The sequence below is a fragment of the Trachemys scripta genome, chromosome 1 (genome assembly GCF_013100865.1).
Source record: "Trachemys scripta elegans isolate TJP31775 chromosome 1, CAS_Tse_1.0, whole genome shotgun sequence".
Lineage (NCBI taxonomy): Eukaryota > Metazoa > Chordata > Testudines > Emydidae > Trachemys > Trachemys scripta.
This window is the reverse complement of record NC_048298.1, coordinates 345,040,880-345,066,696: the sequence shown is the minus strand read 5'-3', so window position 1 is coordinate 345,066,696 and position 25,817 is coordinate 345,040,880. Positions and strand designations below refer to the sequence as shown.

The window sequence follows — 25,817 nt, the reverse complement described above, 5'->3', positions numbered from 1 at the left end:
TTCCCACAGTGCCACATACAGAGGTAAAATATCCTCTCTACTCCTACTTGAGATTCCCCTATTTAGGGCATCCAAGGATCACATTAGCCCTTTTGGCCAGAGCATTACACTGAGAGCTCAGCTGATTATCCGTCATGATGGCTGAATCTTTTTCAGAGTCACCACTTCTTGGGATAGAGTCCCCCATCAGGTAAGTATGGCCTACATTCTTTATTTCTTGATTTATACATTTACATTTAGCAATATTAAAACACATAGTGTTTGCTTGCACCCAGCTTACCAAGCCATCCAGACTGCTCTGTAGCAGTGACCTGTCCTCCTCAACATTTACCACTCCTCCTGTTGTGTCATCTGCAAACTTTATCATTGCTGATTTTCTTGTATTTTCTCCATTATTGATAAAAGTGTTAAATAGCATAGGGACAAGAATGGATCCCTGCAGGACCCCACTAGAAGCATACCCACTCTAGGATGATTTCTCACTTATAATTACATTTTAAGAACTAATCAGTTAGCCAGCTTTTAATCTGTTTAATGTGCATCATGTTAAGTTTATATCATTCTACTTTTTGAATCAAATGTTGTGAAGTACCAAGCCAAATGCCTTAACAAAGTCTGTTACATTAACAGTATTACTTTATCAACCCAACTTGTAATCTCATGAAAAAGGATGTCAGGTTAGTTTAACAGGATCTATTTTCCATAAACCCATGTTAATTGGCATTAATTATATTACCCTCCTCTAATCTTTATTAATCAAGTCCTGTATCAGCCAGTCCATTATCTTGCCCAGGATCAAAGATAGTCTGACAGGCCAATAATCAACTGGGTCATCCCATTTTCCCTTTTCAAGTACTGGCACAACATTAGCTTTCTTCTAGTCTTCTGGAACTTCCTCCGTGTTCTAAAACATATTGAAAATCAACACGAGTGGTTCACCGCGTTACTCAGCCAGCTCTCTTAAAACTGTTCCATGCAAGTTATCTGGACCTGCTGATTTTAAAATGTACAACATTCATCAACTGAATGATATATTTATATTTCTAACCAATGACTAAAGAGAACAATTCACATTCTAATGCATAAATCAAACTTCAATGCTGCATATATATTTTTACTGGGCGACTTAAGTGCAGAAGGATCACTACTAAAATAATTTATAAGTATCACATTATAATTAGAAAAATTACTTACTTTAGCTGTGTCTGCAACAAAATAACACTCTAAATATCTGGTAGATGTGTACAAAGTGTTTAGTTCATGTTTCTGGAAGAAAAGACATGTAAAGCAGGGCTATGTAAAGTAAATTGATGTGTTTAACTGCATGAAGAATCACAGAAATACAATCCTGAACCATACCCTCCTGTATTATGTCACCCACACAAAGAGAAAATCTTAACAGAATTATAATTCTTTGACAGGGTAACAAGCGTTGTGGATGGGGGGGAAGAAGTAGATGTGGTATATCTTGACTTTAGTAAGGCTTTTGATACTGTCTCACATGACCTTCTCATAAACAAACTAGGGAAATACAACTTAGATCGAGCTACTACAAGATGGGTGTATAACGGTTGGAAAATCATTCCCAGAGAGTAATCAGTGGTTCACAATTAAGCTGGAAGGGCACATTGATTGGGATCCTGCTATTGCTCTGGATTTGAGGGATGTGTGCCCCCCAGGTTTGATCAAGCTAATTGCAATCATATTGTGTGTATTCAGCCCCCATGAATTAATAAAATAGAACACCACGTAGTTAAAGGTTAATTGGAATAAGCAGGGCTTCTGGAGGCAAAGTCAAAATTAGCTATAGGCTTGCAGTTTCTGTGAACCAGAATGGGAGGAGGGGAGAAGAGAGTCAACACATTGACACTGAAAGAAAATAAGTGGATGGAGACCTTGGATTTGGGTGCCTTATAACTAAGATTGTTAGCAATGTTTGTTGATAAGTAGTTTATTGAAGTTAGGAGAGGTGGGGACCCAGTAGGGGGTCACGCTGAACTCTATGTTTTGTAAAAGTTATCTATAAAAAGACTAGATAATAGAGTGTACTTGGGAGCAGTTCTCTGAAGCTATCCTGAGAGATTTTTTCCTGCCACCTTACTCTCCGGCGGGGAATCAACCAGACATTGTGGACCTGCTGTCAATTACTCAATCCTGTCTCAAATTCTAGGCACTTATTTGGGATGTTCTAAACCTATTGCTTATGTCTGTGTGTGATTAAATCTAATAAATTATAGTTTTAGATAAGAGCACGCTTACTTGTATTAATTTTCATCAGTGCTGTGTTCCCATTGATTTATTCCTGACACCACCTGGAGTGAAATAGTTAAGTTACCGCTGCTTTTGGTTCTGAAAACCCTGGGTAACAACACAGGGATCAGTTCTGAGTCTGGTTCTGTTCAATATCTTCATCAATGGTTTAGATAATGGCATAGAGAGAACAGTTATAAAGTTTGTGGATGATACCAAAATGGGAGTGTAGTGAGGCCAAGTGGTCCTCCTCTGAGCAGGAGAGTGAGGGACCATTACATGCCCCTTGGAGGGCGGAGCCTATATCGCCCCCTCCCCCTTTGCCGGAAGTACCGGAGCGTGGCCGGAAGTAGAAAAGGCCGCCCATGCAGCACAGTTGCGGGGGAGGCTGTGGAGGAGAAGGACACTCTGCCAATTCGTCTGTGTCCCCGAGAGGAACCCTCGCCGAGCAGTGCCCCATCCACAGATGCCGATGAGGACTGGCCCGGAGTGCCTGTTGCCGTCTACCCCAAGGAGCCGGAAGAGGACTGGAGGCTAGAGGTACCGAACCCCGGGATGGCAGGAAGTAGCCCAGGGGCAGCCACGGAGCCGCCAGCTGCCGAGTCAGCTGTGGCTCAGTCGGCGTGTTGCAGCTGGATCCCCACCGATGAAGGGGCAACCAATCCTGCCCCTGCCAGGGCCCTGGGCTGGGACACGGTGGAGTAGGGTGGGCCCACATCCCCCTGCCACCTCACCCTGGGGTGGCTGACTCCTTACACTGGGCAGGGAAGTTCTAGCCCTGAGGAAGGAGCCTCCCTTACCAGCTCACCTGTAGACTGTTCATTTGCTGGCCGCCTGAGCTCCGCCCAGGCCAAAGCCAGTCCTGATAGACTGTTTTGTTGCTGGCTGCCTGAGGCTCTTCAAACCCAGGACCCAGCCCTGATAGACTGGTTTGGTTGCTCGCTGCCAGAGCTCCACCCAGGCCAAAGCCAGCCCAGATAGGCTCTGTTTAAGGGTTGACTGCTTGAGTTACCCAAACCCAGGCTAAAACCTGACAGGGACTATTACTTGCCCAGCCGTATTGTGGGCAATTGGCTGTCTCACAGACTCTGGTCCTGGCCCGACAGGACCAGCCTGAGTGGCCTCCCTCTGAGCGGGAGAGCGAGGGACCATTACAGGGAGGGACTGCAAGAGCTTTGAAGAATAGGATTAAAATTCAAAATGATCTGGACAAACTGGAGAAATGGTCTGAAGGAAATAGGATGAAATTTTTAATAAGGTCAAATGCAAAGTACTCCAATTAGGAAGGAACAACCAGTTGCACACATACAAAATGTGAAATGACTGCCCAGGGAGGAGTAGAAAAGGATCTGGGAGTCATAGTAGATCACAAGCTAAATATGAGTGAACAGTGTAACACTGTTGCAAAAAAAGCAAACATCATTCTGGGATGTATTAGCAGGAGTGTTGTAAGCAAGATATGAGAAGTAATTCTTCTGCTCTACTCTACACTGATTAGGCCTCAACCTGAATACTGTGTCCAGTTCTGGACACCACATTTCAGGAAAGATGTGGACAAATTGGAGAAATTCCAGAGAAGAGCAACAAAAAAGGACTAAAGGTCTAGAAAACATGACCTATGAGGGAAGATTGAAAAAACTGGGTTTGTTTAGTTTGGAGAAGAGAAGACTGAGACGGGACATAATCACAGTTTTCAAGTACATAAAAGATTGTTACAAGTAGGAAGGAGAACAATTTTTTCTCCTTAACCTCTGATGCTAGGACAAGAAGCAATTGGCTTAAATTGCAGGAAGGGTGGTTTACGTTGGACATTAGGAAAAACTTCCTAACTTTCAGAATGGTTAAGCACAAGTTAACCTAGGGCAGTTGTGGAATCTCCATCATTGGAGATTTTTAAGAGCAGGCTTGACAAACACCTGTTAGGCATGGTCTAGATAATACTTAGTCCTGCCATGAGTTCAGAGAACAGGACTACATGACCTTTCAAGGTCTGTTCCTGTCCTATGATTCTATTATTCTATCATTCTCCAGAATACAATTTTCTTGGCACCAACACTCTGAATTTGAAAATAATTGCATGAAGCTAACTGACAGTGATGGGTAAGTGCTACTATAAAAGTATAATCATATTCCTTTGCTAATGGATGAACTGTCCTAACACAATAATTTCCAACACCTGCACTCCAGTCTGTTTTTCCCGATGTAACCAGTGCCAACACTGGTCCTTCAGACATTTGGCCACCATGCAGGGCCAGGTATCTCTCTTTGAGAAACCTTCATTGGAACATTTTGGGGTTGATATCTAGGAAGTCAAGTACGGCTGCTTTTACCTTGGTGTAGTCTAGTGCTTCAGCAGGGTCCAAGCTCCAATAGGATGCTTGCACAGGGCAGGTTAAGTATGGGGTTATCAGAGTGGTACAATGTTCTAGTGGTCAATGTGCCAGGATGGCCACCCATTCAAAAATGATCAGGAAGGCTTCGGAGTCATCTCCAAGGCCCATTTTTGTGAGCCAGATGGGCAGCTCAGTGGGGAGGGCATCTCCCACAGATCCAGGAGCTGTGATGTGGATGTCCCCTCGGGCTGTAAGAGCATCATCACCTACTCGATCCAGTGTTCTTGTTGTCCCTGGTGCTGGACCGCCAGTTCCTGAATTAGCTATTGTTGCTGGACAGCAATCTGTTGTAGTATGTGCCCTTGCTATTGCTGGTTCTCCAAAATTCATTTCAGCAGCTTTTCTGTAACTCTGGTCTTTTTAGGGTCATTCAATCGGTGGCCCAGTGGTCCTTTTAAGAGGACTTGGATGTTGCCCATGTTCTCCACCATGTGTTGGAGGGGTTGGGTTTGGGTCTGATCTCAGCAGCATCACCTGGTGACTCTGGGTTATGACACCCAGCAGTGAGCATCAATAGCCGGGAATAAGGGAATCCAGGCCCTCCCTGCTCTACCGGGTTCCAACCCAGGGCTCAATGAAGCAGTAAGTCTAAAATGAGCAGCCTAGGGGATGAGTGCCTCTATGCCTGATCCCTGGGCAACTTTCTATCCTGGCTTCTGTTCCTCTGTTGGTGTCGCTGGTTTGCCTCTGAGTCCCTCCTGGAGTTCTCCTGTCTGTGTTCCAAAGGGTCTTCCTCTCGGAGTGACACCTCGTCATTACTGATCTCCGTGATTGAAAGGCCTGTGGTGGCGTGGCATGGAGGACTGGGCCCAGCTGCGTGGGGTGTCCATGGATTTTTGGCTCGAGGCTGCAACATACAACTGCTCACCTGCTTCATCCGCTCAGACTGAGTTAAACTGCTACCTTTTGAGCTCAGCGTCCACTGTAAGCATACCCAGCAGGTGCAGCCTTGTGGCATTTTCTGGGCCTAGAGCTGCTCCTTAACCCTTATTTCTCCAGTGTGGAGTTCGCAGATCCCATCACAGTACCCCACTAAGGCCCAAACTGTGGTCTTCCAGAGGAGTGAGGAGACTTAGGTGTAGGTAGGAGAAGGGACAGCAGAGAATTTTAGCTATTAAAAAGGGTTTACCCCAGGAGATTGCATATGCCAGGGCAATTTCTTTCAGCCAGTGTCTACCCACATGTCCCACAGACTTTAACCTTTTCCTTGGTTTCAATTTTTTTGTCTTTCCCAGGGACTGATTATTGGATGGTTGAGGATCTGGTTCCTAGCAGGGTCTGGTGTAGACTCAATCTTTCACGTAGGAGGGAGTTTTCTGAGATATAAGGTAGCTTCTGCCCAGCCTGGGTATCTCCACAGCTAGGGGAGACAGGCACTGGAGAACAGAAGCCTAACCTCACCTACCTGCTCCCAGTGCACTCCCTCTCACTTAGACCCATTGGTCAAGACTCAAGGAGGAGGAGAAAGGTGTGACAGATCAACTACTCCACTATCCTTTCTTCCCCACAGTGTCAGGCCTTGCTTAAATTAAACAGATGGGGTGTGGGGGGGGGAGGCATGACCTTCTTCTGCCAGATGGAGGTGGAATACTGGATTTTATCTGATCCTGAAAAAAATAAAAGGCAAAGCAGATCTGACAAAATTTCCAGAAAGAAATCAGCAAAGGGAAATAGAGAAGGGACTATCAACTAGGGCATTTAGGCATACATGTTGAGTAGATTTCACAATGCTGACAAACTACCTCCTTCACAATCAATAGATAGGAATGCTTTTAGTTACCAGACTTATGGATGGATAAACTCAGGAGGAACAGAATTAGTTTGTTCCTTTGACTACAAAGTGAATTTCCAGCACAAATGAGATCACTTCCAACAATGAGTTAGAAAAATGTGCCTAACATGCATGGATTAGTATGTTTTACATCGGGAGAGTGAATTATATTTTGTCAAGGCCCAAATTTCTTGGTCCAGGTATAGTCAAGGTCCAGACTCCAGAGAAAATAATAAATAATAATATTAATTATTATTATTATTATGTAAAAAAACAGATTTTGTGGTCCATTCAAGAGCACCTAGTGGTCCGGATTTGGCCTGTGGTCTGCCTATTGACTACCCCTGTTCTACATAATACCTATTTACTTGGTGAACCCATATAAAACACTTACATCTACTACAAGCTGTCTCTCCATCTGAACCTTAGATATTTGATGGTCTCTGCCTTTAGCTGCTTGATCTTTCATATCTTCATCTGTTACTCCACATCGACCAGGTGAGTCTTCATCAGCTGCCATTCGATAAATAATGTGTTGAAACGTAGAGGAAGATTTAACAGGTTTAATTTCATAGTTTAAATCGGAAATCATCAAATGTCCCCTGAGAATTGCAAAATTGAAATGTGATTTAGAGATTTGAGAAAACTGAAAAATTCTGCAAAAATATTAGAGCTGGTCAGGAATTTTACATTTGAATTATTTATTATGTATAATGCAGTTTTTCTAGAACTTTTACTAAACTATCCTCCTTTGTCTCCTGAAAGGAAAGTGCTATCGAGGGGAAAACATTTCCGATTTACAATTGAATACCAGTGTTCTTGGTAACACAGCCACCTTTGAGAGGCACAATTACAAGCTCAAAAGGCCCCAAATGGCCATCATGCCACAGACCAGTCATCACTGCACTACCTACTGTTTTACAATCTATAAAATAAAATAAAAAATTAAGATTACACACTTGTGATTCTAGCCCTCTGCAGTAACAGCAAATGACCCTTATCAACTGGTTAGCATGAAAACTGCATTAGGAAAAGGTAAAAGGGCACTAACCTAGTTATTCTGCTATGTTAAATCTACCTTCCCATTTTAGAAGAAAATTCATAATGTTTGCAATCTAGCATACTGAGGAGCATACATTACCAGAGTCCAGAGCAGGTGCTGAGAACTGCAACAGATTCTGGGACATCCTCCACATATCCAGAGTAGTAGCAATCATCCTGCAAGGTCCAAAAACATGTTTTTCCTTTCTATCATTAATGCTAGTAGAATAGAATACTGTAGCAGATACTAGTTACATGAAATTAAATATACACAATGCAAAGACTAAATGTTATTGCATCTGGTCTCAAAATGGGGTTCTAATATGAAAAAGGAGTGTACGAATGACACCTTTTTTTTTTTTCACTCAGCAGATCTGTTCTCCTTTGTATTCGGATCTGCTGACTTTGGTGTCAAAACCAAGTTTTGCTGCTTTTCACTCATGTCAGTAGTGCAGAGATAATGCAGCTGAGACTGGGTGAGCTTCAAAGAGAGGTTCTCAAATATTACACCTTTCACACAATGAATTCCTAATACATTACTATTCACACTTCTGCTACCTTACTATCAACAACTAGTTGAAGACTTATTAACAGAAAAGGAGACCTACTGGAAATGACATGAATTTTTCTAATACAATTATGACCAGAGAAAGTGAAGGAAGAGGGATGAATCAGACTCAGTATATAACACCCAAACTATGTAACCTTGCTTCACCTGCTTCTTCAAGAGGTGTAGGAAAGAGTACAGGTTTATATGAAAATCTGACACCATCTGTAACAAGCTTCTGATATATAGGAGTTTTGGCAAGAAACTGAAGTGAAAACGCAGTCTTACTTGTGTATATTCTTCCAAGGAGCCTCTATGTCCAGACATGAGGCTTTTCCCCTTCTCCCCACCAACTGGAGGCAGATGAATTCCAGAACAATATTATGTTTCCTCTTTAGAAGACAACTACATTAAAGTTAAATACTATTTGGTTCCAATCATTTCCAACAGAGCCTTAATAAGAGATTAGGGGATACTTCTTTAGAAAATAAACCAATCTTCTCCTTCAAATTACTTAATAAATGAGTGTATCCTCAAAGGGAGAGTCAGATTGTCAGATGTGGGGAATCCTAGAAAGAATACTCACAAGCAGGACTGAAGTTTCTAATTAATTTTTTATACTGCAGGAGGTCCTAAATACCCAGAGCATGATCAGGGCCCCATTGTGCATATACTGTTGTAATACTTGGACACAACAGACCTACTCCAGTATGTAAAGCATAGGAGAGCAGAGATCATACAAAACAATAAACATTACATGCAGTGTACCTGTCTCAGTTTCCTTACCATATCAGGGCATTCTTTGGGATGATACAAGAGTCAATTGGGTTGCCCAGAGTTCTTGGGGCTATCTGGGCTGAGAAAAGTAGGCAGGGCCGCCCTGTACCATAGGGCTCCAACAAATTGTGTTATTTTCCTCTCCTGATCCCAAAGCTTCCTCCTTGTCTGGCTCTCCCTGTTTCTGTGTGGCTTACTATTTTAAACCCCCCTGGATTCCCTTAGTATTTCTGCCTGGTGTGTACCTGCTACAGGACCTGTCAGCAATGATGGATCCACATGCATATAGGCACTCATGATACAGCAGGTTTTCATAGTACAACTTCCCAGGATGACCCAGAATTCCTACGCTGTACAGACATACTCCCAGTCCATCACATTTCTCCCTTGGAATCAAGCAGGAATACTTGACTAGTACTCCGGGGATGTTTTGGCATCTCAACTTTAGATAACACATCTTCTGTTACTACTTATTAATTCAAACTTAATACATGCATTCAGTCATAAAACAATTCCAACGATCGTACCAAAATACAATTTCATGAAAACATCATAGGTAGGCTCCTACCTACATTGTATAAATCTCCACCCTTATTATCCCAGGGAAGGGGAAACTAGCTGCAGAGTTGGCAGGCCCCCCATATGCTAGTCACCCCAGTATTTCTGATTGGTTTGGGTGGTTCCAGGTGCCTTGGGTCTCCTTCTGTGACAAGAGTGGTCCTGGTGCTGGGGCCAGGTAGAATCTACTCACTTTCCCCCAAGCCCAGTCCTCTTCTACACACCTCCTGGGGAGAGGTGAGGTGTGTTTCTTCCTCCATCTCCCTCAAGTTTAATTACATCATGACCATATAACCTGAAGCCATAGATTAAGGGGAACGTTTCCACCTCCTTTCCATCTACACTACACCAGTGGTTGCTTCACATACCTCTGATGCTTTTCCCACCCTCTGGTGAGTATCATGAATTTGGCAGCACTTTTTACTACTCTCAGTCCTGCTCGTTCCAGGGGAGTTCAGATGCATGACACCTTTTGTCTGTGCTTGAGTTTCCCTTTTCCTGAGGAGTTTTGAATCACAGACCTTTCAGCTGTGCCATAGTCTTCTCTGCTCCTAGAGGAGGTCTGGCCCAGAGCATCTCCTAGCTGTACCAGTATCCCACTGCTCCCTGCTGAAATCTGGGCCACAGACACAGTCAGCATTGATTTAGTTTCCCAGGTGAGGTTGGAAAGAGATCTCTTCTCTGAGCCACTGAGTCTGGCCTTAACGGTTTGCATCTGAACCTTCAGAGATTAATTTTATTACATCATCACACAGATTAACACATCAAGTGAAATAACCTCCCATGGTTAACCCAGAACATCCCTTGGTGTCCATATTGACTCAGGCTAAAGGAAAAGTGATGGGAAAGGAAAAGAAAAACCCTACCCCCATCTGATTGCCTATTAGCTCCTGTTTAGGCATGTCATGTATCCTTCTTCCTTGGTCCCAGGGGCATGACTTGTCTCTGTTCTCCTATTTGAGCCAGCTAAGTTTGACCTGGTCAACAAACTTCTGTTCAATTCAATCTGCTCTTTCTGATACTTGGGCCATCAGCTCCAACCATCTCTCCTCCAAGAACATTCATTTCCACTCCAGCCTCCACAGCTCTGGACCTCTTGCCCTTTCTGCTACATCTGCTGAATCATCAGAGGAACAGCCTCTGGCACTCTCTCTTTGGTCAACTGCTTGCCCTGCAGAAGAAAAAGGGAGCCCTTCCTGCCTAAGGCCTGGAGCTAGTGCCCCATCCTGCCTCAAGGCATGAGCACAGCATGGTCACCTACTCAGATTTCTTCTGATTCTCAGCAGTGCACACATGCTCAGAAGCTACTTTTTCATGAGATGTTCATAATTCATGCTTGCTAATTAACTTATACCTGAGACAAACTAACAGATGTGCTCCTGACTTTCAGTGTAAAGAGCAAAAGTATAATCCTCTGGCAAAAGTGTCTTAAAAAAAAAAAAAAAAAAAAACCTTTCCACACTACCATGTAGACACCACCTCCGCTACCATTATGTCATAGGCCCTAGCAAGCATCCCCTCTTGGCTACATACTAGGACTGCTGTGAGGGGAAACCAGAGCAGCAGGGGCTTAAATGTTCTAATCACCTGTAACAAATGTTAATGGGGAAGGATACAGAAAGAGAAACAAAAGTTCTGAATTAATCCAAACAAAAAGGCCTAGTGATGTAACTCCTGGACTGTGCTGAAATCACATCTGGTAAACAAAAGTAGCATCGGGCCAGAAATCAATGGTCCTAAACTTAAGTGTCACAAATTAGGCCTAATTAGTGAACAAAATAAGGGCATGGGCTATTCTGTCTATTACTCCCTTTTGGGATCCTTAAAAATAAAGAAACATTGGGGGAGAAATCATGATTTTAGAGACGTATCTGCTGGCTGGAAGACAGGAGGACTGGGAGGAACAAGCTTCGCCATCATGGCTGCCACCCACACAGTCTCCTGGGACTGCAGGATCCACCATAACACTTTTGGATATTCACCAGCCTGATCATGAAAGATGGCCTGATCAGACTGGATGAGAGAGAAAGAATGACTCCAATTATATCACCAACTCCACGAAATCTAGCTAATCCTGACCATCACATGGACTGCGAGGCTGGCATCCCATTCCCCCAACATGCATCCTTTTCCTTCACCACCTTCTTTCTTCTCCTTCATATCTCTCTCCTTTTGCCTTTTGTTCAGTAACAGTCTGGCTTCACTGGCCAAGACTGTATTTTGCAACACAGTTGTAAGCCTGTGACCAGAAACGTAATAAAAAACAATGCCCTAAACCTCCTGCTAGGTGTAGGAGTGTCTGATAAGAATATGTTTTGTGCCTGTGTTTCTCCAGCAAGGAGGTTGCAAGTAAGAATCAGCACCAGAGACAGAATCTGCATTTCTACCTTTGCTGTTTTCTCTCTTCCTTTGTGTGTGTTTCTCATTTTTTGTCCTAAAGGAAGCAGGATTAGACTTTAAACAACAGCAGCTCCATCCCTTCTCAACTAACTGTTCCTCTTTCCCCCGACAAAAAAGGAAATTTATCATTATCTGTAATACCATCTAACAAAATATCAAACAGGGGAAGGGGGTACTTCTAAAAGCTCTCTATAGCTAAAGGGAAAGGGAATAAGGGATATTGTTAACACAAAGCCTTAATTAATACTTTACATTTCAAATGCTTCAACTCTTTTTTGCGACTTTTTCTGTATCTTTAATAAAAGGTGGACCAGATTTTCAGTGGTGTGTTTGCTATGGCACTAAGCAGGCCAGGGTCTCTGTATTTATTCCAAACACTGAGCCCTGTTGAACACTGAACTGTGACAGAGTCACAGTAACACCTTTGAGTCTCTAGGCACATTTATTCCATCAAAATTAACAGAGCAACACTATGAAAATATATAGGCCTTGTCTACACTAAAAATTAGGTCAACACAGCTGTGCTGCTCAGGACTGTAAAAAATCCACACCACTGAGCAGCATGTAAGCCAACCCCAGTGTAGACAGCGCTAGGTTGATGGAAGAATTTTTTTGTCAACCTAGCTGTCACCTCTTGGGGAGGTGGATTACCTATGCAGACAGGAGAACCCCTCATGTCATTGTAGCTAGTGACTACATTGAATTGCTGCAGCAACACGGGTGCAGCGCTCTAGCTGTGCCACTGTAGCATTTCCAGTGTAGACAAACCTATAGTAAGAGAAAGTCGTTGCCCTTGAAGAGCTTACATTCTAAATAGACAAGACAGACAAATTGGTGGGAAGAGATGTAAAGTGACTTTCCCAGTGCCACACAACTGGTCAGAGATAAAGTTGATAGTTGATGCCAGGCCTCAGTTCCACCCTGGGGAATTGCATTGCCTCCTTTGCTCTGTCTGCTCCATGTTTGACAGTATTTATATTGGGAGGTAAAAAACATCCCTAGAGATGGAGGAAGAGTCAGCTTAACTACATACGCACTGGAAAGGAAATTAAGGGGTTATTGGGGCATCATGTTCCATAATGCCCATCTACCAACAATGCATGTGCAAGGGAGAGTTAAGAATGTCAACCATATCTTTCTAGCTTGTCTGGCTACTGTGGTCTCTCTTCTGATTGGCTCCTGAATGGTGAATTTAAGATGACGACTAGCAACAATTTTGGCCACTTCCAATTCTCACTCTCTTCAGTTGACGTTAAAAGGCACCAAAGCTTACATGAAAGAAGGAAAATCTACCAATAAACCAAAGAGAATGAAACTTTCAAACTGCTAGAAGTGTATTTTTAAAATCTCTGTTTCATTTCCTTCCTTCAGGCACAATCCTCAACCAGTGGGAAAAGGACTGGGCCCTTCCCATCATCATACTCTCCCAATCTACTTCCTTCTACAGGTCAGCAAGGCTGTTGGCCCTCCAGTAACTATTAATTTGCCTCTACATTCATTGCATCTTGGAAGAATACAACCATTGCTCCCTAACAATTTGATTTTAAAGCAAAAATATTTTGCAGCTATTCAGGGAAGATGAGCCCTGCTCATTTGTAACAAGGGAAGAGAACAGAGAATAGGAATGGCCAACTATGTTTTAAACTTTTTTTTTTTAATCTTCGCAACCTTCAGCAGCTTGACAACCCATTTTCTTCATGTCATCCCCTCTTTCATTTAGAATTTGGCTAATGAATTTTAAAAAATTAGTATTTTACCTCAGGGTTATTAACCATGAAATGTGTAAGCGAGTAAGGCCAAGGAAGAACAGGCAGAAGACTGTGACAGAGAATATTGAATGCTCTGGCATCACCTGGAAAGAAGTACCACAACTAGCAAGGGACCTTAATCAATGGAAGAACTCAACTACCCAATGTGTCAGCTACTCAGAAGGAACTAAGTTCTAAGGTAAGGTTATTAATCAGCGGTTTATTCACCATACCTAAGGTTAAATTCCTCAGCTTTCAGACCAGGATATGATTGTCTCACAACACAGAAAAGTCCCTCAAATTATAACCCCATTGAAAAACCATTTGAAAACCCAAGAATTTATTATCAGAACTGACAGCCATCATCCATCCAATCTTTAGAGCACGGCAGTTTAATTTTACTCAGTATTATACCCTCTAAGGTACATATCTCATGCTTACCTGTATATATGGATAATCTGTTATCAAGTCTCCCTTCTCATTGTAAGTAAAAACTGGGATATTTGGGGCTATGAACATTCTGAAAATAAAAGATTTTAAAAAATTAGAAATTCAAAAGCAGGGGACCCTGCTGGAGAAATACAGATAATGCAAGATGGCGCTTGATGTAAACATATGGTATTCAATCATTACGTAAAATTGGTTCTAATTAGTTTTGCTGTTGTTAGGCATATTAATATTGTTTTGATAAGAATGAAGGGGGTTGTTTTTCTGTCAACTAAAACCGCAAAACTAGTTCAACCTAGTTAAAACTTCTGAGAGAGGAAACCATCAACTGTTACATGAGGATGTGTCTGAGACAAGCGGAACACCAGCTGATGCAAACATGTACAGCTGGCACTTTGGCACAGAATACAAAAGGGGGGGGTTGAGCATCAAGCTTCAGCTCAGCAGGCCTGTTAGACAGCCATGACCACCTGGATGAGGTGGTGGGTCCTTCTTCTACCTCTACTGCACATAACAGGCCATTGCTTATAGTCTTAGGGAAGTAATATCATACTAGGGATATAGTGACGTTGAGCACAGCATACAGGATGTACCTCCTTTGGTAAGAAGCTGATCAGCCTTTGGGAAATAAAGGTACTTTTGGTGAATTGTCTACTCATAGCCTAGTCTTCAAACCAGATCCAAAAATTCCAACAATTGCTGCTTGCTGTCTTGATACATGTGAACTGCTGGTTGCATAAGGTCTAAGGCCCAGCTCCTCAAAGGTATTTAGATGCCTGGCTCTCACTGAAGTCAGTGGGAGTTAGGTGGCTAAATACCTTTATTTAGCCACTTCAATGGTCTTATGTAAATGTATAGTCAAGACCCAGTGCATTCTGCAGAAGTGAATCTGCTGCAGAATTCGCTTTTTGCCACAAAGCTGTGCTCCAGAATCTATGCATTAATTACAAAAACATTCCTAGCTCTCGTGGTTCTGAAGAAAAACTTGAAAACTTGATCTGAGTGTACCTAATGCAGAGATGTCATTATACCTATTTTAGACATGGGGAAACTAATGCACAAGATGATGAAGTGACATATCCAGTGTTGCCCAATGGACCAGTGGTAGAGGTATGGAATGGAATCCCAATGCCGTGCCTTATCTATTAGGCATCACTCACACATTACCTAATTAAACCCATGAATACCTCATTAGATAGTTCTGTCTTATTGTAGACATTTTAAAAAATGGGAATAGCTAGAGAAACGTAGGAATTTGTCCACAAATGCTGGATTTGAGAGAAAGATGGCACTGAAAGGAGCATGTTTACTTGGAGCCTTTTCAGTGCTGACAAGGTCTCCAGCACTGAAGGACCAACATAATCTGCACTCATCAGCTTCTGCCTTACAGCAGGCAAATTTGAAGTCCTTGGCACTGACAGATGCTAAAGACAAATCCAGCTTCTTCCAGCGTGGCTCCAAAGCTGGACATAAGGTTTTCCACCAACTTGGAGCTAGACAAATACGTCAAAGTCTTCTGTTTCTCCCCTGCAAGGGTTTTGTAATAATTGGGCCTATGAATTTACCCCAATTGTGAGCTCAACTGCAAAAAATAAGGAAAAGTTAATGAAGTGTCACAATAACCAATATCAATAAATGTTGATCAAAAAAGGTGCAAAAGGAAGAAAGCCCGATTTAGTCTAAACCAGTGGTTCTCAAACTTATTTGATCACCCATTCCATCATTGTGTCTGTAGTAGTATACATTCCCCACAAACACACACACACACACACACACACACCCCTACACAGAGTACATATACTGATATATGCAGCCGCGGTGCTTCACTAGACTCAGTTTTGGCTTCTTTGTTTTTCTGTTGCGTGAATGAGCCAACAATCCATTGTAAAAAAAGCAAAAGCAAAACTGCGATTGTGGTCCATGCGTGCAATTAAATTTGCATCATAGCAAATGGATTAACATACAGATGTCATCGACTTTGTATAATACTATGCGCGATTAATAGAAATCGGTCAAAGTGCACAATGCCATTGAAGACCTGATATGTCTGGAGGAATCAGCTTTGCTAATTATTCATTGCTGTGGGTAAAATGTGTGCAATAAGTTTTTTTCCCCCTAAAACGTCTCATGCCCCCCAGAATACGTTCTGCACCCCCAGGGTGGGCCCACACCCCAGTTTGAGAACCTCTGGTCTAAACAAGAAGGCCCACTGATATAACTCAAAGACTATGTTAAGATTTCTTAGTAAACAAGAAAAGTATGGAACCAGAAATTAATAAACCAAAATTGGTGTAATAAATTAGATCTAATTAGTGGACAAAGTAATGAGGGGATGGGCTATTCCACCCATCCTTTTTCAGGGTTCTTAAGCGGCTTGGTGGAGGGGCTATTGTACCAATGGCTGACTGAAAGTTGAGAGAAGGGGAAGGAGTGAAATTCACTATCACGGCTGCCACCCCTTCTGTTCCCTGAGACCCTGGGCCTTCTTTCTTTTAATCCCAAGAGCTGTCCTGATCAGAATGGACCAGAGAGAGGGATCCAGATGACACTGCCACCTCCTTTGGCTCCAACTAAATCCAGAACCCCATGTATGTTCTTTTCCTTCCCCAGCTTATTTCTTTTTTTCTTCTACATCCCCATTTTCCTTCTATTTAATAAGAGTATGGCTTATCTGTCCAAAACTGTATATTCTGCAACACTGTTGTAAGCTTGTGACTAGAAGCGCAGCTAAATGCAATGCTCCCAAACAGCACAATGCTGTTACAAGTTCACTAGGTCTCAGGGTGGCTCCTGGACAGGAGTCCCGTCATGTGGTACTCCTGTCAAGGAACATGTGAGCTGCTTGCACACACTCACTTTCCCAGGGACAGCTGCCCGTGAGCCTTGTGTCCGCCCCAGTGGGCAGGGCTGAGGGCAGCACAGCCATGCTGACGGAGCTGCCCAGGCTGGGTGTGGGCTCCTGAGAGCAGTGGCCCAAAATGCAGCTGCTTTTGCCACTGTAGTTCCTGGCCTGGTCGCTGGCCATGGCCCTGCTGGTCTCTCTTGTTGCTAGAGCACTGCAGCTCCATGGATATCTGCTTTATAGCCGCAGATATCTGCATCCGTGGATATAAATTTTGTAACCATTCAGGGCTCTACTCATCAGAAATGAGCCGGGAACTGAAGTCTCAGTTGGTCTAGGAATTTAAACTGAGCAATAGTGCAAGAACTGTCTAAAAATATTTACATTTTCTAAAACTGCAATAACTAGAATCAGCCGACAGATTTCAGTTAAAAAAAATTAAGAAATTCTCTCCAAGAACTGAATGAGGGTCCCCAATACCTGCAAGTACATGCCGAAAAGAAGAAGCCAATGCGAGAAGGGATTGTATGATATTTACTAATATTAGCTCTGAATGTTACCTCTGGGAGGTAGTTATTGTGTACACCTCTTTTCAAGAAGATTGCCAAAGTTCAGCAGCACAGGGAGGCACAAATATTATTGGTACTGATATGCAGAGACCACCTCCAAGAAGAGCCTCCTGAGTTCTCATATAGCTAATTTATATTGCCCAGTGTATCTTGAACCTTTCTGAAATATCATTCCTTGGCATAAGGTTACATGGGTGTAGAGTTTCATGTGGATTGGTTTGCTCTTGGCAAAGCTAGAAAGCATGTAAAAAATCAAGTTTATAATGAAAAGGTAGCTTTAACTTTAAAGTACGGAGATGTTTGTCCCTTCCTAATTATTACTGCTCTAACTAATGCCCCCTATAAAAGCAGTTTTCCTTGCATCCCATCTTCTACTTTTTTACCACTTCTGTTATTTCTCAATATCTAGATTGACAGCTTCTGGGGGCAGGAGCTTTTGTCTTCATACTTGATTGTAAAGCCCCATATATACCTATTTCTCTAAAAAAAGAGTAGATGAAAGGTTTGGAAGAGAACAGTCACTTACTTCTTCTGTAGTAGGTGAACAATATGGAGCTTTCCTTCTACTTTAATTAGATAAGACACCTTCTCCTAGAGCATTCAAATAAAAAAGTATAATTCAATAGTATTCTAAAACTGTGACTAATCAATCCCTATACAGTATTCCATATTATAAAAATTGTATTCACTACATTTCCTTAGATGGTATACAGAGATTTTTCTTCTCCTTTCATTTAAGGCCTTGCTACAGCAGTGAAGTTTGCTAAATATTTCCCAAAGTTGCCAATACGAGTCCAGCTGGATCAACATTAGCAGTACTAGGATCAACAATATAAACCAGCCTCCCATGGTCCCAACAGTATTTAACATCATGAAATTAAACCTGTTCAGAACAAGTCTAGTCCACAGCATGAAAAATGGCTGTGGCTCTGGGAGTGCTGTTTACATGAGGCTCCCCAGTATTGCTAAAATTGGTGTGGCTCAATCAGTGTCAGCAAAATATTTAGAAAATGCCCCTAGTGTAGACAGAGCCTAACAGCTGACACTAAACACCATTGCCACAGTACTACTATGCAGTCTCAAATTGAGGCTGAATAACGATTTTGGAATAATGGGTAGAGCCAAATCCAACAGAGTTTGACGCTCTTACTGTCTTAACTTGGCAGCAGCCTCTTCTTTACAGCTGCTCAGAACTGCACATTACCCCGTAGGATAACACCTTTTCAGTGGTTATTGTGATTTATACTTGCACAGCATGCGTGCTCCACAAAAAAAGTGTCTCAACCTCATAGATAGTATGTTAACTGTAGAGCATGAATCCCACACATGCCATTGTCCATTGTCAGGACTGGCTGTCAGGGAAACCTGATTTTTAGAAAGAAAACACCATACTTCCTTATGGTGTTCTATGATGCAGGCATTCTTTAGATGAGTTGTGTTTAAAAATTTGCCCCTTAGTCCAAAGTCTTTTGAAAGGTATTTAGATGCCTATCTGAATATTTAAACACCCAAACACCTTCAAAACTCTGGCCCTAAGTCACAATCTTAGTCATAGACTACTGATTGCAGTTTTATCATAAGGGGTATATTGTGGCATTTAGCCACAGCACAGAGCTACAATTCCAGGTCGAAACTTAGGACGGAGTTGTTCCCCAAGAGTCAAACATGGACACAGAAGGTTGAAATTCACTTTAAAGTGCTCAGTTCATTTTTGGCTTTTTGTCTGTTTTACTTTACAGGGTTACAGGGAGAATGTTTCACCCAGTACTTGCCTCACTTGGTTAACATTTGGGTCATAAATTTGCATTCTTCTAGACCCTTATACTACTTGGTGCTCATAAGTCTTGTGGAATATTTCAAATAGGAAAAGATATATTAAGAATCCCTAAACTATGACAACATAGGTCAAATTCTATACCTCACATACCAAGCAAAATAACCTTTCAAAGGATGTACAGTGTGAACTTCCAATCCTAGTACTCTAGGAGGAGTTCAAGATAGACTATCAATACTGTCAGAATGCCAGAACAGTTTCTCAGGGGTTCAAAACCAGCCCAGACAAATGGGCTATTTCCCCCTACCAGAAGTTACAGACAAGAATAGTCTTATGATGGCATGATTATTCTTTAAAATTGGGGGTTGCCAGCACCGAGGGTACTACTTTACAGGAGTGTTGTGAAGATAAATATTTTAAACATTGTGTAGTGCTTATATCCCTTGTTAATGGGAGCCATATAAGTACCTTCTGAATTCCTTGGTTCCTTGCAATAAACAACATATAATTTGTTTTACCTATTGCCAAATGATAAATGTTCTTACTGCACACTGAGTTCCACTCATAAAAATGTCAAGCACAGTTACACAGGCAAGCACAGACTGTATTAAAGATTATTAACCCTTGTGCTTCAAAAGAGAACCAAACCACTAATTGCTCAGGATAAGGAAGAAACTTTCTGCTCTACATGCTTTATTATAGACAACTTCCCCTGAAGCATCTGGTACTGGCAGTTACCAAAGACAGGATTCATGAATCATTAGTCTGAGTCAACATAGCAATTCCAATATTCTTAGAAAGCAGTGCTACCTTGGTGTCTATGCCATCCCTTGGTTCTAGCTTTCTTGGCACTATTACTTCAGAGTAAGAGAATTTTAATGTATCAGAAAAGCCTAGAAAGAGAAATAGTTTCAAATAAGTTAAACAGAATATACATTTACAATTACTGGGATATGTGCTTCTAGATTCTGACACGATAAATGATTTCATACAGAAGTCACTCTCTACAATGTGCGAAGGAGGAACAATTCCAGGGACAAGAATCATAGAATATCAGAGTTGGAAGGGACCTCAAGAGGTCATCTAGTCCAACCCCCTGCTCAAAGCAGGACCAATTCCCAGCTAAATCATCCCAGCCAGGGCTTTGTCAAGCCGGGCCTTAAAAACCTCCAAGGAAGGAGACTCCACCACCTCCCTAGGTAACGCATTCCAGTGTTTCACCACCCTCCTAGTGAAATAGTTTTTCCTGATATCCAACCTGGACCTCCCCCACTGCAACTTGAGACCATTGCTCCTTGTTCTGTCATCTGCCACCACTGAGAACAGCCGAGCTCCATCCTCTTTGGAACCCCCCTTCAGGTAGTTGAAGGCTGCTATCAAATCCCCCCTCATTCTTCTCTTCTGGAGACTAAACAATCCCAGTTCTCTCAGCCTCTCCTCATAAGTCATGTGCTCCAGACCCCTAATCATTTTTGTTGCCCTCCGCTGGACTCTTTCCAATTTTTCCACATCCTTCTTGTAGTGTGGGGCCCAAAACTGGACACAGTATTCCAGATGAGGCCTCACCAATGTCGAATAAAGGGGAACGATCACGTTCCTCGATCTGCTGGCAATGCCCCTACTTATACAGCCCAAAATGCCGTTAGCCTTCTTGGCAACAAGAGCACACTGTTGACTCATATCCAGCTTCTCGTCCACTGTGACCCCTAGGTCCTTTTCAGCAGAACTGCTACCTAGCCATTCGGTCCCTAGTCTGTAGCAGTGCATGGGATTCTTCCGTCCTAAGTGCAGGACTCTGCACTTGTCCTTGTTGAACCTCATCAGGTTTTTTTTGGCCCAATCCTCTAATTTGTCTAGGTCCCTCTGTATCCGATCCCTACCCTCTAGTGTATCTACCACGCCTCCTAGTTTAGTGTCATCTGCAAACTTGCTGAGAGTGCAGTCCACACCATCCTCCAGATCATTAATAAAGATATTAAACAAAACCGGCCCCAGGACCGACCCTTGGGGCACTCCACTTGAAACCGGCTGCCAACTAGACATGGAGCCATTGATCACTACCCGTTGAGCCCGACGATCTAGCCAGCTTTCTATCCACCTTACAGTCCATTCATCCAGCCCATACTTCTTTAACTTGGTGGCAAGAATACTGTGGGAGACCGTATCAAAAGCTTTGCTAAAGTCAAGAAATAACACATCCACTGCTTTCCCCTCATCCACAGAGCCAGTTATCTCATCATAGAAGGCAATTAGGTTAGTCAGGCATGACTTCCCCTTCGTGAATCCATGCTGACTGTTCCTGATCACTTTCCTCTCCTCTAAATGTTTCATAATTGATTCCTTGAGGACCTGCTCCATGATTTTTCCAGGGACTGAGGTGAGGCTGACTGGCCTGTAGTTCCCCAGATCCTCCTTCTTCCCTTTTTTAAAGATGGGCACTACAAGGATGAAGTCTGCATCTTAATTCAATAATATTTGTAAATCATTTGATAAGCTTAGACACAGAGAGAACACAGTAGCATTACTACTCCTTTGGTTCTCTTTCCCAAACCAAACCCAAGCCAATTTCTCCATCAGACCCCTTCCATCCTCCTGATTTTCCGACCAACCCCATTGTATTCCCCCATCAATAGGTTCTCTCTTCCAAGCAAACACTTACCCCTTCTACCAGACTACACTCTCCCTGGTCCACCTTACGCCTTCACACCCAGCTTCATTCTTCTAATACACCCCACATTAAGCCCTGCTCCTCTATCACTCCTCTGCATCACACAACCCTCAACCATGGCAAGCCCATACCCGCATTGCTTGAATGTACTCTTCAATAAGCCCCGTTCTCCAAATACTTCTTTTCACTGCCCCTGCTCTGTCCTCCTTGCACCTCACAACCATTTCCCTCAATGGGAACAACTCTGCCCCTGCAACCATAATGGAATCCACTTCATCATCTTACTATTGCAAACCACACTCAGTATGCCACACTCCTCACTCCCTGTTCCATCCACTGCAAACCTCTCCTCAGAAGAATGTCTTCCCCCCTTACTCAGCATCAAAATCCCCCCTTATCAAGCCATATTCCCCCTATTCATATTCTGCACTCCCAATTATACCTCCATAAACAAGACCTGTCTTCCTCTCTTTTCTCACACTCTTCAAAACTCTGGGCAAGACTCATTTCCTTTTCTCCCTGTTCCATCCCACATAAATACCCCTTTTAGGGCCACTCCCTACTCCACAGTCACAACCCCCTTCCTACTATGCCACTCCCACATCATCTTTAGCAGGCTGCACTCCTCTCCTCCCTTCTCCACCTACCCAAGCTTTCATCAGTAGGCCCAGGTCCCTGCTCCACATCAAAGCCCTCCTTAATGAGAACCAACAAAGAGTCCTGTGGCACTTTATAGACTAACAGAAGTATTGGAGCATAAACTTTCGTGGGTGAATATGAAAGTGGGTATTCCTCAGGACGAAGTGGGTATTCACCCACGAAAGCTTATGCTCCAATATTTCTGTTGGTCTATAAGGTGCTACAGGACTCTTTGTAGCTTTTTACAGATCCAGACTAACACGGCTATCCCTGTGATACTTAATGAGAAACATTATCTATTGTCCCCAGTTAATCAAGTCTCTCTTCTCTTTTCTCCAACCCCCTCTTCCTACTCTGCAGGCCCTGCTCCATGGCTCCAAAAATTTGCCTCTCCCAGGGAATCTCACTCCACCTGCCTGCCCTACGCAGACCCCAACCATGAACTCTTCTAATCTTGGCACACCCCACTGCTCTTCCCCCTGTGCTAGTACACCTGGGCCCCGTGAGCAGGATCTGCTCCACACTCCTCAGTGCCTCTCAAAGCCTCACTGGCAGGTCCTGCTCCATGTCTCTCTGCAGTCCCCCTAACCTCCCCTTTCAACAAGCTGTACTACTTCCTCCTTCCTGTATACCCCATACCACCCCTCAGAGGAACTCACTCTGCCCTCCCTGCTCCATACCCCAAATAAAGCCTTCAGCAAACCCCACATCCCCTCCCTATTCTTTCCTCCAAAATTCAACTTGCAAAGCCTGATTCAGTCCCTTACAAACTCCCCCTCAGCTGGCACTGCTCCTCACTCACAACAGCTCCTGAAAACCTCCTTTAAGGGGCCCCTGCTCCATGCTCAGTTCCCCTGAGCCCCACTTGGAGTACTCCCAAACCCCCTCAGCAGCCTTATCTCCCTCACAACCACCACATCTAGGCTCCCCACAGAATAGTAACCCTGTATGAGGCCCACACCAGCTTCCCTGTTCAAGCACCCCTCGAGCCTTCTGTGCGCCCTGCCTTACACCCACACTACCTCTGACCAAAGCCATGACCCCAATCTCCCTACTCCACACCTCTCCCCTGCTCCCCACCCTGTTCTGCCCCTACTCCCACAAAAATCCTTCTCATCCCCCTGGAAAAAGTCAGTGGGTCTGACTTCTCATTCCCTGCGGTACCTCCGTCTGAATCCCACCAGACAGGCCCCTCGCTATCCCTCCTCCAGCCTCAATGAATTGGCCCCTCTTCCCTTCCCCCTGCAACACCATGCTGCCACTCCCACCCCTCAGAGAGGCACCACTTCCCCCTCCCCACCTAAACTGAGATGACCGAGGGCAGAAGCAAAATCCCTGCACCAGCCCGGCCCCGCAACCCCCGGGAGGCAACCCCAGCAGCTCCTCACACACACCAGCAAAGTACTCGAGAGACATCACATCCGCCTCTTCCTACCCAGTCCTGTCCCTGCTCCAGCTTCCCCTTTTCCAGCTGGTGCTCCGGGCCTTCCTGCTCCCAGATCCAAACACCTCAGAGCCCCGTGCCCCTGGCTCTAATCCCTCCCTTTCCCCCTTCCTTGCACCTCCCCTTGGTCATCCATGCTCCCTTTCCCCCTGCCCCCAAAGAGAGTCCCTTTGCCCCCTTCCGAGTTTGCCTCCATGAATCCTCAGGCCCACAGCCTCTTTCTGCCTCCTGCCTGGTTCCGGGCCCTGACCTGCTCTCAGCAGATCCTGCTCCTAGTCCTGCTCTGGCACCTCCTGAATCTCCCGTCTGTGCACCCTGCTCCGGCTTCACAAATCCCCCACCTCCTTGATTTACCCCCAGTGCTCCCTGCTGCCCCCAAGCCCCATATTCCCCCTCCCCTCAAGCCCCTGTTCCCTGCATTGTGCCTCAGTCCTGCTCCTCCTCCTGTTCTGGCCGTTTTCCCTCACAGCCCTGCTCTGACTCCTGGCTCCCCCCTTCCCTGCTTGGCCTCTGCCTTGTAAGCATGACCCCAAATATCTACCCGCTCTGGCATCTCCACCAGACTCACTGCCCGTCTCACCTGGGCTGAGGAGCAGGAGCAGGGCCCAGACCTGCAGCCCCATCCCCGCGGCTCCTCACAGACACCGGCCAAGCACCTGCAGCAAGTTCAGAGACAGTGTCTCCCGCCCCCTCGGCTCAACTGCCCTAGTGCCAGCCCTGCTTCAACTGCCTCAGACCCACGTCCCCTCCCCTTCCTCCAATTGCCTCAGGGCCTGCCCCCTCCCCTCCCTCCAACTGCCTCAGGGCCAGCCCCCCGCCCTCCAACTGCCTCAGGGCCAGCCCCACCCCCTCTCCTCCAACTGCCCTAGTGCCAGCGGTGCTCCAGCCCAACTGCCTCAGGCCCAGCCCCGCCCCCTCTGCTCCTTTTGTCTCAGTGCCAGCCCCGCCCCTCCTACTGCCTCAGGGCCACCCCCTCCCCCTCACTGACTTAACCAGGTAAGTACCCCTAGATGAGAGTTTTCAACTATTCAGATGCACTTTCTGAACATCTTTACAAGAGGACTTCTCCAAAGGTGTTAACCATGAGTCCTCCATGCTGTTAGGTAGAGAGCTCACAGGCTGGGATGGAGCAGGCAACCACACTCCTGAAAAATCACACCTGGATCCAGCAGGAGAGATAGAGGAGGCTTGATTGACAAGGCCAGTAGGTTTGAGAACAAGGGCTGGTGAGGTCATTCCAGTGCTATAAGGATGAAATGAGCATGGTCTTCTTTGACTTTGAACAAGACTATTAGTATATAGGCCTGCTTCTTAGCCTGACAGAATTTTGGGTTTGCTTTTTGATACTCTTATATCCTTACTAATATGTGTGAACAACGACACTGTGTGTTACATCTGCCCACAAGCAGATGGGGTGAAAAGAGATAAGAGATGGTGTTAAAATTGTTACAGGGTCTTGGGGGAGTTTAATATATGAGCATACACTGGAAGCATGCCTGGCTCCTTTCTCAAGCCAAGGCCAAGCAACCAGTTAGGAGCGGTGAAGGGGTTGGGGAGAGGCATAAGAAACACTAAAAGCCAAAGAAAGCCTGTCCCTGACCTGAACAGAACCTCCCTTGTTACCCCTCCCATAGGATAAAAAAGAGGTGGGAGAATGCCCCCAGACTGATGACCCTCCAACACAGGATATGAGCATAAATTGTAAGGGCTGGGACCAGGGGCATGCACTGCAGGTATATTTGGGCTTGCTACGAAGGAGGAGGGGGCAATAGGAAACGGTGATATGCGTAAAGGCTCTGCAGTGTCAGAGCTGGGAACAGAACACTGGGAAACAGACTCTGCTGGCATGTAGAGCTATGGATATGCCTGCTTGAAACTAACCCCAATAAACATTACATTGCCTGCACTTTGGACTTCTGGTCTTCTGCTTTCTGTCTGTGTGACAAGAA

At 44.3% G+C, this 25,817-nt stretch overlaps 1 protein-coding gene across 1 annotated transcript in view; it reads right to left on the bottom strand.

Annotated features, from left to right (window-relative positions):
• LOC117889022 (disintegrin and metalloproteinase domain-containing protein 20-like) overlaps positions 1-24,491 on the bottom strand; it is a 137,152-nt gene extending 112,661 nt beyond the window's left edge. Inside the window, exons 1-7 of the mRNA XM_034792864.1 lie at positions 24,449-24,491; positions 19,928-20,010; positions 17,870-17,934; positions 13,927-14,005; positions 7,556-7,632; positions 6,809-7,016; positions 1,195-1,266 (exon numbers count right to left, since the gene is read on the bottom strand). Coding sequence (XP_034648755.1) covers positions 1,195-1,266; positions 6,809-7,016; positions 7,556-7,632; positions 13,927-14,005; positions 17,870-17,934; positions 19,928-20,010; positions 24,449-24,491 — 627 coding nt within the window. The remainder of the gene's footprint in view (positions 1-1,194; positions 1,267-6,808; positions 7,017-7,555; positions 7,633-13,926; positions 14,006-17,869; positions 17,935-19,927; positions 20,011-24,448) is intronic.
• Positions 24,492-25,817: the final 1,326 nt, after the last annotated feature.